The 13,619-nt window shown below is 41.0% G+C and overlaps 1 protein-coding gene across 7 annotated transcripts in view; it reads left to right on the top strand.

Moving 5' to 3' along the window:
• Positions 1–13,619, top strand: part of SCN5A (sodium voltage-gated channel alpha subunit 5) — a 216,362-nt gene that overhangs the window by 153,294 nt on the left and 49,449 nt on the right. For 4 of the 7 annotated variants that reach the window (XM_069778256.1, XM_069778255.1, XM_069778257.1 and 1 more), the window contains one exon: positions 6,787–6,945. The exons of 1 other annotated variant lie outside the window; for it this stretch is intronic. In XM_069778256.1, the coding sequence (XP_069634357.1) occupies positions 6,787–6,945 (159 nt within the window). The remainder of the gene's footprint in view (positions 1–6,786; positions 6,946–13,619) is intronic. 2 more of the 7 variants (XM_069778259.1, XM_069778258.1) reach the window with 2 other exon arrangements.

Raw genomic sequence — 13,619 nt, 5'->3', positions numbered from 1 at the left:
ATTTTGGACAAAATGAACAGCAGCCAGTTCCCCAACAGCTCCTGCGCCAAGTGAGACAGCGCGTGTGTGTGTTGAGGGGGCTGAAATTACTCCCATTAGTTATGGTCCAACATAACCAAATTTAAAATAATGGTTATTTTGTTGCTATTGCCAGTAAGAATATGAGACTTCCTTAATGATCAAAATATTAACGTCTTATTTGGGTGAAAGGTTCCAGGTTATTTCAGGCACTCACACTCAATGTACTTTGAGGCAAAATTCCAAAATTTAAACTTCCATCAGAGGAGCGCATTAGTTTGAGTTCCTCATATTATACTGTGGAGAGATCCCAAGTACCAAAAGAAACATAAAGTAGATTGTGATTAAACTTCAAAATGCAATTTAGCAGAAGGTATTAGCTTGAACTCTGAACAATGAACACTTGCGAAACACTTTCACTGCCTATTTAAGCCTATTGAGTTGATAACAGGCTAAATTAACTTTGGCAGTCCATCTTTTTGCCAAGTTCTCCCACTTAGACTAATTTTAAGAGTCAACCCTCGGAATAATGAATCTCTGTTTTATTATGGGCAGTGTGTTGCCCAGTGAGGGAAAAGATCTTGGGCCAGCAAGGAAGAAATAATGGACCAGCCATTAGAAATAACGTGCCTTGCTCCTCCACTGCCAGAGTTCAAATGCTTAAAATGTTCTGGATTAATCTGAGGAGTACTGCTGAACTGCTGTTTCCCTCCTTGAGGGATGACATTTGGCAAAGCATCCAGCACCTGTGCCGAGACCGGCAGTTAGTGGCTGCGATGATGTTTGTCTGGAGAAGTTTTGGTTCACCTTTATTCAAAATGAAAGAAAATACCAGGGCAGGCTGGTTCCAGGGGAGTTTTTGCTGTTAACAGCCTCTGCTGAGCAGCTGTGGTTTCTGGCCAGCCCTAGCCTTAGCCATTCTGAATTTTAAGGGCCAGATTCTGGTATTTTTATCCAACTAAGTACTCACAGGTGCTTTATTTTTTTTAGAACAAGTACTGCAATTTTCTTCCAAATACCCTGTGACTTTCAGGGCAGGGGAAAGAGTTTCTTAGGTCCAGCAGGAGGACAAGTTCTGTGTTTAGCTACATAGGTGTAACTTCAAACTTCAGTGGCCTTAACTCTGACAGATGACAGCACAGTTGGAAACTCCCTTGGGACCCGTGGGCATCTAAGCTGGGGACATAATTTCGTCTACCCAGCAGCTGGGTGACAGGCCGATGCTGTTTTTGAACTCGAAGACTATTGTGTTTAACCTGTTTTACCCATGTTGCTCTTCTGCATGCATATGTTAGTCATTTGGTTTTTAATAAATGGGGTCCCTATAAAGGCTGGGTCACTGAGAAAAAGAAGAAAAATCCAGATGGATTCACATTGCAAACATGAGCAGCACCTTCTAATTCTGATGTTTTACTACTCCCTTTGCACCAGATTGTTTCTGACTTTTGCATAGATGAATGGCAAGAGAAAAGACTGGGAGGGGTAGATAAGGGCTGAAAAACTGAACAAAAACCAGTCTGCTAAGCTAGCCTGACGTCTGGTTGTTTCTGCTGAAGGGGAACAACGGACCAGGTGACAGGATAGAGAGTGGTGATGACCAGTCTCAAATAATCATGTTTAGACTTTCTTTTTCCAGTTTTCATACTCTCTCTGAGGAATTTGCAGGTCTTAAATGATATACATGTGTTGCAACGTTAAGGTAGGACTTCACAAGCTTTACATCAGTAATGCAGACGCTGTAGTCTGCCAATAAAATGCACTTGTAAAGGAACGTAGTGTAGCACAAGTTCTGTCTGTGTCTTAGCTATAATCCTAGCACTGTGGTATGGTATCGCTCCAGGTTTTCCTCTGATTTCTCATTAAACCAAGTAGCAGCAACTCTGCTGCACAGAAGCAATTCTTCAAAGCAGGTTAGAGAGATTTTAAAATGTGCACACTTAAAATTGACAGCTGCACACCAGCCCTCTTTTTTTCCTAGCAGAGTAAGTGATATTAATCTTCCCCTTCTCATATTAAGGGAGCGAGGGGATTTTCCTGATGTATTTGGTGATTTTTCTTCTATGCTAAACGTGCAGAAAGATAAATCCACTGATTTTATTGGTGCTACAAGGCATTACATTTATTTGTGAAAGAGGAGAACCAAGATCATAAATGATCTCTTCTGGTAATAAGAACCCACGATTCGTTTCCCTGGTTCGTGGTTATTTATTTCTCTCCCATTTTAGCTCAGATTTTTCAAGCCTTTCCAGAAAGACTGAATTCAGCATATCTAAGAGTTGTCAGCCTGACAGCTCTGCAGACTGTAGTCTCCTGTTTGCTTTACACACGAAACAGGTGCCACCGAAGCAGTAATGCAAGCTCGCCGTATTTCAGCAGCATTGCAATCTGCTTGCTTCTCCACTTATGCAGAGGTAGGATATAAACAGTTCAGTTTTCACGATCGTTTACTTCTTGGCTTCTTTGCAGAGGAAGCGTGCCAGTTACTAGACGCAAACTGTTGCTGAGAAAGGATGCCAATTGCTACCAGGCACGGTAATTTTATGAAATCCATAGCTGTCTGCAAGGAGGAACACAAACATCAACAATTACTTTACAGAGTAAACAGTCCTCTTGTAACTATGTGTGTCACACTGCTGAATTGGGTTTACTATACATGAAAACCTCCTCAGACTCCTATCACGGTTTTCATACCCAAAAACTGGCTATAGGAAGCTTTGCACGTTAAACTATGTTGTTATCTACTAAAGGACTAATTGCTGCTCTATTGAGCTGCATTTCTCGAGGAGGCTCAATTTCATAGCGTCAGGGAATGGCTAAATGAATGGCTAAAGCAGAGATATTTCTGTCGCCAGTGTCCTTGTCTGCTGGTGATGGTTCCTCTGACGGGCAGTGTCCCGTGGTAAAGCAGGGTCGAATGTGTGCAGACTTGTATGTGGGGGGACCGGGACAAGCCTCCCCCACTGAGTCTGCACCTGGAAATGTCCTGACCAGCTCATTCCTGGAAAGGGACCGCAGAACCTGGACATTCCTGAAATCCCATTAGTGTCTTGAAATTGGTCTTCAGAGAGACAGAGGGATGCACGTGTCTCGTGGGGAGTAGAGAAGATGATACACAGGGCTGAAGCTTCCCATTGCATTGTGGACTGAGTGGAGGGCAGTTAGCATTTGCGCTGTCTCACCAGAGACAGGGGATACCCTGTCCACCTCATAAAGTAACTTAAATTAACTTAATCCTGCCACATCCTTCGTCCTTGCTTGCTGGTTCTGCAGTGACGGTTGCAAGGGGGAGGGCTCCAGGGCCAATTCCCATTTCTTGCTTCCCCACCTGCTTGGGAGAGGAAGCTTCCTGCTATCAAAGGCTTTGCATGCCTTCTTTCCCACAACAGCCGTAGCCAGGGAATCAGGGAACAAATGTTACAAGCCAGGGTCATGATCTAGGGAGTGAGTGAAGCATCAGGAGAACCCATGTGAACTGATCACCGTCTGAAAGGCAGGTCCTGGGATCCTCTCTCTAAATTTGTTTGCACGGGATGGAAAAAAAGATATTTCCATGGGGAAGGAATAAAGTGAATCCATGCTGATGACAGGTATTTGTTTTGTTTTGCCAACAGCAAGTCCTCTTTCCAAAGGAGCGGCATTTGCACTAATCCCCATTTGAGCCTGAAACAATTAGCCGATCTGTGCTTTTCAGAGGCAGAACGCAGTGTGAAGCCTTTGTATTTATTTGTGTCAGCAAACAAGTATGTGGGTCTGTGCACAAACACACTTGAGATGTCACCCAGATTACGCTCTATTTTCAATCTGGTTGCTGTTTTTCTGGTGCTACAACTGGCCTGCAGCATGCAAGGGGACAATACTGGATCCGTCCTCCTCCATGCGCTAATTACTGGTACGGTGTTGGCACATCACCTCTTTTTAGGGCCCAGATAAGAGCAGAGGTGAGCAAACTTTTGGTTTACGCTCTAAAGGAGCTGTAGTCTGTCCTGGGCTCCCAACCCTCCATTTGCATGCACAAAGGTTTTGTATTGCTGAATGGTTCTACTTTATAAATTATGAAAACAACTGAATCAATAAATATTAACATAATGTGTATTGCCTTGGCAACATGGCACTTCATACAAAAATTAAAAACAAATTATATAAACCACCCACAGTGGGGAGCTTTACAGGAGATAAACCTGCTGCCGTTGCTGCCAGAAGAACGAATCATCTGGAATCAGAACAAAAGCAAACAGTCCAAAGTTAAGCAGCATAAACCAAAGGCACTTTCCCCCAGACAGGTCTGTGCCGACCTTCAGGTCCTGTGTGCTGGAAATGGGACTGTTGCATCCGATGAGAGTGGCTTACCAGGACTGGCATCAGTCGCTTGCAAAAACTCAGCTGATTCCCTAACACTCCTTTTGGGATCAGTCTATATAACCAGGTTCTTTTGAAGAGTCTATTTCTCTTAGAGATTTTCTCCCACCTTAAAAACTTGCAGAACAAGTCTGAAAACACACGGGGATGAACCAAATCATTGTCCAAGCACATGCGTGTGTTATCCCCATTGGAAAATTTGCCAAGATATATTTCATCAGTTTATTGGTACAAGTATGATTTCTGGGAAGCAGCTGGGTCCACATTTCCTAGAGTTTAGTCTGTAGGAAAGTGTTGCTAAGTCTTGGTACCACACAGAGGGGTTAGTAAATAGAGAATTGGTGTAAGTTTGGCATTTGACTCTAGCTTAGTGCACTAATTTGCTTAACAACTTAAATATTCGTCAGATCAACTGAATTACACAGTCTGTTCTCATACACTCCATAGTTTCTAATGAATCTGAGTGCACAACCTTTCTGCATAAATGAACTTGAGATGTCACCTCAGATTGCATTGTGCTTTTAACATGAAACAATTGTTTCTGTTGTTTAGTGCTATAACCAATATCATGCCATTAAGATTACTTGGTACTAAGTTGTATGCACATTGCATTAAAAAAAAAAGACTTTTTATGGCTGAGCGCCTTACTTGTGCAAACTGTGCCTTCCACGATTGCTTTTCCCCTGAATAGTACACTATTTCCAAAGATGTGCCTTAAAGAAGAGTGTACTTTTTGACAGGGACAGAACTGTAACTCGGTGATTATGGAGCAATCTCTGGCCAGTGAAGATGAGTGCTAAACTGGACCTAGAAATTGTATGTAATACATTCTTATGCAGAGGGTACAGGCTTGGACGTGCATAATTTAATTTATTAAAGTTAGAATATATTTTAGACCACATGCTCTCTGAAGCAGGAAACAAGTAATTTGATTTTAAATTAATTTGTTAGAAACACAGAATGACATTTGAAAGGGCTGGTACAAATCTGACAGTCCAAAAGTATTTATATAAAGAGCAATTTGCTTAACCAACTGCTTCCTTTGTGTCATCTGTTCTTTCAGATAGTTATATTTGGAATAAAGTGTTTTTCTGCTCCTGGTACTTCTTGAGGGACTTCCTGTGGTGATGTGGCTTTAGAACTGAGGCAGGTAGGCTGCGGCTCCCTGGGGAAGGGAAACTCACTTAATACATGAATAACATCAAATGTCAGTCAAGCCAAGGGAAAAAAAAAGTGGACAAGTGAAAGATAAATAGGTTTAAATAATTACTGTTGAAATCCTGTTATGCTTGTAATTTTTTTCTCAGCATGGAAGTCCTTCTGTAAGCAATTCAGCACAACCCTTTGAAACCGGCTAGAGTTTTATTAATATTTTAGTAGCAGCATTAGTAATGGCATGAACAATGGTAGTGCTGTGATGAGCTATGGAGTTTTCAGAGAAATCCCTGTCTTAGGTGAATCAATAAAGCCAGACTGATTTACACCAGCAGAGAACCTGGGCCTCCAGATGTAGAGACCGACCCTGCAGACATACTCTCCTCTGCCATTAGTCCTGGAGTACTTCTGGCCGGCTCAGCAGTAACAATCATCACCCCAGGAAGAAGTGGCTGGAGTTAATGGCACCACTCATACTAGCAAGCACTGGGTCTAGTCAGATGTGTTTGCAGAAAAAAAAAAATTAGTGCTCTGATTCCAGAGTCCATCCCTTCTTAGGGAAGAACTTAAGGATGTGCTCTCCTTTTAGCCTGCTGTCAAGTCCCCTTGGCATCAGTGGGATGCAAAGTAGTCTTAAGTGTTTTGCTGAATAGGGGCCACATACCTTTACGCATTTACCTGCAGTTTTTCAACATCTACTTTTAGATACTTTTTATCTCTTCCAGTGAACTTTGCATTTTCCTCCCCTTCAATGTGGATCTTGTCTCCTCTGGGCGTGTTTTTTCCCCACCGTTTCAAGCAGACTCGTAGCACAGTGTTGGGTATTGCACTCGTGCCTTTCTCCAGCTGTGACACTGAGTATCGCCACCTGACTGCGCAAATTCAGAGTACACCCCTCGGTTATTGCACTGAACCGCAAGCACCTTTCTGTGCGCCTCAGGTCACCGGAGGAAGCTTGTGTCTCAAAGCCAGACTCAAAATGGAGATTGCAAGGGAATTTCCTCCTGCCCCAGCAACAACAGCTCAGAAAAAAAGTTGGCCTATTTGTATTTCCATTTTCTACAGCCAGATATCTTGACATATCCTGTTGCTAAAGCTCAGAAGTTACAGTATAAGCTTGTGTTATCTTGTTTCTTGCCGTTTTCCTTAAGATGTTTTCCCCTGACAAGTATAGTCCAGGCTATTTTCTCTTCTAGCTGGGGAGTTGTCCTTAAGAAATAAGCATGCTATCAAAGAAAAAGAAAAAAAACCATCTAGGATTATTTCCAGCAGGAAAAACAGCTGCAGCTGAGGGGGCAGCGATGCCAAAGCCCAGGTGTCCGGAGTCAGAACTCTGAGATTTGTGAAGAATTAAGTGAGTTGCACGTGGATAAACAGTTGAAGGCTGAGCCACCACCTCCAGTAGGGCAAAAAGAGGTAACAGAAACAACTTTCCTACCTGATACTGCATGCAATCCATTGCACCAGCTCCATAGTGCATGTCACTGATTTATGTGGGGTTTATGGCTTGTGAAAATACATGTTTGTCAAGTGGTAGGAAAGCAATAATACATAGTAGGTATTACAGTCTTAGTAAAGAAGAGAGAGGATTTTGTTGTTATAAAAATAACTGGAAAGCTTGGAAAATGTGCATTATAAATTAAGATGGGATTCCAAGAGGCTTTGGGGAAAAAAAAAAATACCACAAAATCATCTATAATGTTGCTGTCTTATTTTAGGAGCAAATATGTGTGTGTTTTCCCACTGAAAAGTAGCTCTAAGAATGGCATCTGCTGACTTGGCAGATCTGTACCTTGAGTTCACTGGAGGGCATCTGCTATCCATCACAGATTACCATTTCTTTTCCTGTTAGCACATAGATCCAAGAAAGGTGCAACAATTTAAGTAGCTGAGGTGAAGATGCTAACTAAATAGTAAGCCTTGGTATCATTCAGTTTATGTTGGTTAAAGTGCAGCTCATTGTTTCTTGATGCGTACAGATTGACGTTCATTTTCATTTTGTAGGATTATGTTGTCCTTATAAGCATGAATACCAAAAATACATGTATTTGTACTCTACACTGAGTGACTCCAGGCTTCAGATTCCCTGTATCCTACTTGCTGACTTGCTGGGGTTTTTTCCCTTTCAGATTTAGCATTTTATTGACATAACATTGCCTTTATTATTAGAGAGTGACGGATTCCTCTCTTTGAGATCAGGAAGTGGATGTTTTGGGTGATGTCCTGGGACTTTGGGGAACTCCATAGCTCCGTGAGATTGGAACCACTGGTGGTTTTGGGGGACTGAATTAATGAAAGGGAAAGGATGACACAGTATCAACATGTATCACACCTCTCCCAATTCTGCTATAAACTGCTGGCAAGTTTGTGCCCAGCCAGAGCAATCCCATGGAGAAATCTTGACAGGACAACAGGAAAACAGACCCATCGCAGAGCCAGCGCTCCTCTTCTTCAGGCCTGCTGATTCATATTGTCATACGGTGTGGAATTTACTGAACTAGATGTAAACATCTGCAGCTGAACTTGTCATCTGAGACCCCTTTATAGTCAATGAGGATCTGGAGCCAATGTAGTCAGGTAGATGTGTCTCAGCTCCAACTGAAATCAACATTTAAATTAGGTCAGATGAATCATCTTCTAAAAGTGCTGGTTTCTCTCCATTGACTATAAAGGGAGCCCAGGATAACTAGATGAGTTGTACATGTAGGTGAGCTGAATTCCACTCACAGTAACCAGAAATCCTCTAGCCATGAAGCATTTCTTTAAGGAGCAATCCTCCTTGCCAGAATACTTCTTGGCATATTGAACTTCATCTTCAGAAAGAAAAGGTCCTGAACGTTAGAAGAAGGAGACTCGACTATTTGATGTTCCAGTCTCAGAAAAAAAAATGTATATATTTACCAAAGAAATAAAAAACCTCAAAATAATGAGATGAAGCATTATAACTAGGAGGAATTGGAAGACCATGTCAGGATTTCTTCTTTCAGGGGATAAGGTATCTTTCATGTTTAAATGCCTTTTTGAGATAAATAAACCTTGTGATCCTAACATGGAAGCTGGACAATTATGTCCTTTTTTAGTGCTATAACGAAATGTCATGATAAATCAAGAACATTCTAGCCTTGATATATTCAGCAACATCGTGATAAAGAAATAATCCCCATTTCCTCCCTCAACTTTCAAAGGGTCCTGGGACACAAATGTCACCTTTCTATAGTAGAGTATAATTGATTCTATTTGCGGCTGCTTAGAAAGAGGTGGAGGAATATGGCAATAATCCAGGGATGACTTGAAATCAAACGGAAGTTCACATGAGGCTAAGAATGCCAACATGAAAGAGCAAAGCCCAAAGGATGCTATTTTTGAAGGCCAGATCTTGTGTGGACATTACATACTTACAGTCCTCCTATTAAGAAGTAATCTTTGTGCCGGCACACAAGGACATGCTAATCATCTTTTTGATGAATGTCCCAAGAACTTGCGACTAGCCAAATAAAGCCAGCAACTGTGAGGAAGTAACAGATTTGGTATGCCCAAGAGGCAGGGCTTTGAGTGATTCAGTCAGTAACACGAAGCATTGAATGTGTTCTGAATAAAACACTGCTGATGTCAGTAAAGGATACATTATATGATTAAAAATTCATCCTATGTAAATCATCAGAAAGACACCATAGAAATGAAATCACTGATGTCACAGGTGGATAAGACCTCAGAGAATAAACTGGCTGATTTCTTTGCCAAAACATTGCCCCATGAAATATTTTGTACAGCTTTGTGGAATCTACTTTTACATGTATCAAGCAACTTAGATTTCTTCATTTACCAAAGGGAACAATTCACTTGCTTAGAAAAAATCTCATGGCTGGGTATATTGCCTTAATAACCAGCCATTTTTTTTTCCTTTTTTCCCTTTCAAAGTACCATTTCATTACTCTCTTTTACCAATTTTATCCATCATTCTCTTTTTATGAATTAATATCACTTAATTTAATAGACTGTTCTTTGCTTCCTTTTGTCTTTGGCTTACCCCCTGAAGTAACATGCCATTGCTCTTTCATTTCATTATTTCTTGTAAATTAATGTCTCTGTGCCCTTTATCTGACTTTTTTTTTTACCTCTTTCTTTGCAACTCCCTCAGCTGTTCCTTTTTGGAGTTGTTTTGCCAAGAAGTAAGCACAATATTCCAAATACAACTTCCAAGGAACCGTAAAGAGAGGAAATAATATCTCATTATCTAGACATGATGCTTTCACCTAAGTTTTCTACATTGCTATATCCCACTGCAAAATCACATCTAATTTTTTAATATTACTGCAGGTTTCCAGGATTTTCCTGGAACTCCCATTTGTACTGTTTTGAGTCAAGTCCCATTTTGCTATATTCTCTCCATGTTTCACTTCTCTTTTCCTTTCTGCTTCCTCGGTTTCAGTACTCTCTCCAATTTAATGTTACCGGCTAACATGAGGATTATATTGGTCAGTACCTCTTCTATATCTTTAGTGAAGATAATGCTGACTCTAATCCCTACAGATCTCCTCCTCTGAAGACAAAGTGTGTTATATATTTGGGTCCTATGATGGCTTTTCTCCACGCAGCAGTGGATGAATCCAAGCCAACTACAATTTATTTTAAAAGTAGTCTTTTCTATAATAGACATTCAGATATTTTCTTAGGGTTTATATATCACATGTCAGTTTGATAGATTAAGTCTGTGATCTTCAGAGGTGAGGGAGAGAGGAAGTGAGATAAGAGAGTTAAGCCTTGAGCAAACATCAACTTTCAATGAGATTTCAGCATCTCACTGCTAAAGGCTTTTTGAAAAAGCCATTCAGATCAATTTGCCATGATTACAGACACAAGCGGTGGGTGTAGAAGCCTTGTCCTTTTACTTAAAACAGCCCGTCCACCCAGAAAAACATTAAAAACTACCCTCTGCAGTATGAATTTATGCACTCGTGGGAGGTCTGCCAAAGGTGCTTCGAACAGATCCCGTTGTCTCTGCCTGGTACACCTCCTTCACTCACTTATGCCGAGACAGAAGGAGGAGCTTCTGTATTTATTTGTCCTTTTTGCCTTCTTTTGGCCTCTTTGCACCCTGTTTGTGCACAGTACCCTTAGCATACAGGAGAACCACCTTACTGCCTTTACGTGTCTATGACATTTCACTCTGAGAAAGCACTCTCCTTTTCTCCTCTGAGTCTTTATTTAATTTACTTTAATCACAGGCTACAGCAAGTGTTTAGTGATCTGTGATTCCCATGATTATTCCATTTTCCTCTTCTCTGAGCTCAGTATTGTGTTGACTTATTGCTGCTCTCCTGGGCTGTTTCCATTTTTCCATGAGCATTCACTATCGATTGCTAATGGTGTGTTAACTTGGTGTATTGGATCCCTTTATGCCCTACAGTGTGCCTTGCCTGGATCTACTGATTTGCGTATGTTGCAGGCTTTCTAGATATTTCTCTACTTGCATTTGTATTAATTCTAACAGGCTCTCCCCCCTCTTTTTATTTATCCCCTTGCTGGATTCTTTTAAAAAGGGTTTATTTTCTTAGGCAACTGAATTTTGATTAGTTACCTCTCCCTCATCAATTGTTATTATGTCTCTAGCTCTTTTTTTTCCATTACTGAGTTCATAAAAACCTTCTTAATCCCTTTAACCTTTCTGGCAAAGAGTAACCTTTGCTTCTTTCCTACAAGCTCTCCTAATCTTTCCCTCCCCTCTCATATCTGTGGTTCCTTCTTTTTCTACTCCCAGTTTGGACCCTCAAACCTTTGTCTAGTGTTTTCTGAAGCCATGTTTGCTGCCTCTCCTTCTTTGAAGGCTTTTCAGAAGAAATCCTGTCTGTTTTGTCTCGCATGTTCCCCATCTCCCTTTGACGCTAATGGATTCTAATATTTTCTGAAAACTCCTCCCGATAAATAACTCTCAAGAATTCTTGATTCTCTAAGATGTTTTCCTTGTAGTCTATTATAATTGCACTGTATTGTGTTCTGTTCATTTCCTAACCTGTCTCTGCTATACCCAGCTCTCTCATTGACAATGCTATCGAGCTGACGTTGTTTTCACAGTTTTCTTTGATTTCTGTCTGTTGGTAAGAATTCTATCCAACAAGGCTTCTTTTCTCATTGGAACCCCTATTTTCCACATCCTATAGCTGTATATGATTTAGGACTATTTCGGTGATCTGTGTTTTGATGTCTTCATAACAGAGTATCAGAAAGTTCTGACTGTGCTAAAACTTGGTATGACATTTTTTCCACCATCATATAGCGCTGGTAGTCTGTAGAAAATGGGCTCTGTACAACAGCTGCATTCTGAATATGGATTTTTTAGAAGCTTTAACCATGTCTTTGACTTGTGCTTTCTGTTCTGACTCTCTTTTAAAAGGTCTCTTCTCAATTGTTAGCAGTCCTTTTGAATAGAGCATTAAAAACCCTAGCCAAGACTATGACCTTCTGGATGCTGCAGCTAATTGCAAACAAGTAGCTTCCATCCCCACTTGCAAGCATTGCTGGAATGTTCAGTCTTGCCCATTTTACCCAAGGTTCAGCATTTCTCTGAAATCAGCTATAAATTTTGCATTGACTGTGTATACTGGAAAACAGAGGACCCATTTTCACATTAATAATAAATATATAAAGCTGTACCTATTCTCTAACTCCATCACCTTCATCCTCATGAAAATAATATTTTATGTGTACGTGCCATCTCTTATATAACTATCTCACAGGTTGTTTAAAAGCATGGGTAAGTATTATTGTCCTCATTTTTTTTTTAAATGGAGACAATAGTATTGCATGCTAAAGTACAAAAAGATTTCAGTATGTACTCAGAGAACAGAATAAGACAGTTAACAAATAACCCACCTTTCCTGATGCCTGCTTATTGCTATTTTGCATTGATATGACCCATAGAAGATACCAGCTTTGGTGTTGCCCACTTATGCCAAATAGTGCTCTAATACAGTCAGAAACAAACTGTGAGCAGGGCTGGGCAAATATTTCCTTTCACTTTAGTGGCCAAGCTGAATAATCAAGTAAATTATAATTTCGGATTAACAAAATAGAAATGTTTTATTTTGACTAATAAAATAAAATATGGGGGAAAAAATCCTGTTTTCTTCTAAAGAAAATGTTTTTATTCTGTTAAAAGAAAGTTTTGACCTGAAATGGAATTTCTATTTCATATTTGGGTGACTTTTTAATCATGTATCATATCTCTTTTCATAGCAAATTCAGCCTCTAAACCAATTTTTTAAAATAATATATTCCCCAGAAATTTTTACCCAGATCTACTTGAGAGTTCCTGCTCTAAATAGATAAGACAACCAACGCTTCAGGGAGTGGGAATATTCCTGTCCCCATTTTGCAAAGGATTTGAGAAACGCTGAATTTAAACAACGTGCCCGAGATGATGGTGTCACATATTTCAGGCAAGCAATAGAGCCTCTGAAAGGCTTTGAAAAGCCATGTGTCCCTCCTCCTACGTCACTGTGAGATCAGAAGTGTGTGACCAAATTGCGAGGGGCAACATGACGTGGTGGGAACAAGTTAGACCCGGGATGAGGCAGGTGGAAGAGCCCTCTCACACGGGTGTTCCTGTAGCATCGTGTGACTGGACCCTGGTGACGGAGGGTCTTCTGCTCATCTCGGAGGAGAAGCTGTGGCAGCAGGGAGCAGGGAATGGTCCTGACTGACAAGGTGCAGATTTCACCCATCAGCTGTGAGTGAGGAGCCTCAGGAATGAGGCCCCAGGCACAGGAACCCAACACAGGTCATCAAATTCATCCTTCGCCACCATTTCAGGAGCTAGGTCCCACTTCTGGTCCCCCCCCATTTAAAGGTATGAGCCTTCAGGACATACAAGCCCTAAAATCACGAGTGGTTCCATCATTCCAAGCTTCCACCTACCATTAATATTCAATGGCTGTTCACTATCTTTCTGCGGTTTGCTTCTGTTTCGTTTTCAAAAATAAGTTTTACTTGTTAACTTTGTGTTGTTGTTCTTGTGGATGGGTCAACTGTTAGCTCACAGCAGCGTAGGCAGAGCTGCCACTCGAGGAGTGGGCACCACGTGAAGCGCATGG

This window comes from Haliaeetus albicilla, chromosome 2 (assembly GCF_947461875.1).
Source record: "Haliaeetus albicilla chromosome 2, bHalAlb1.1, whole genome shotgun sequence".
NCBI lineage: Eukaryota > Metazoa > Chordata > Aves > Accipitriformes > Accipitridae > Haliaeetus > Haliaeetus albicilla.
This window is presented reverse-complemented; position numbering and strand designations above follow the sequence as displayed.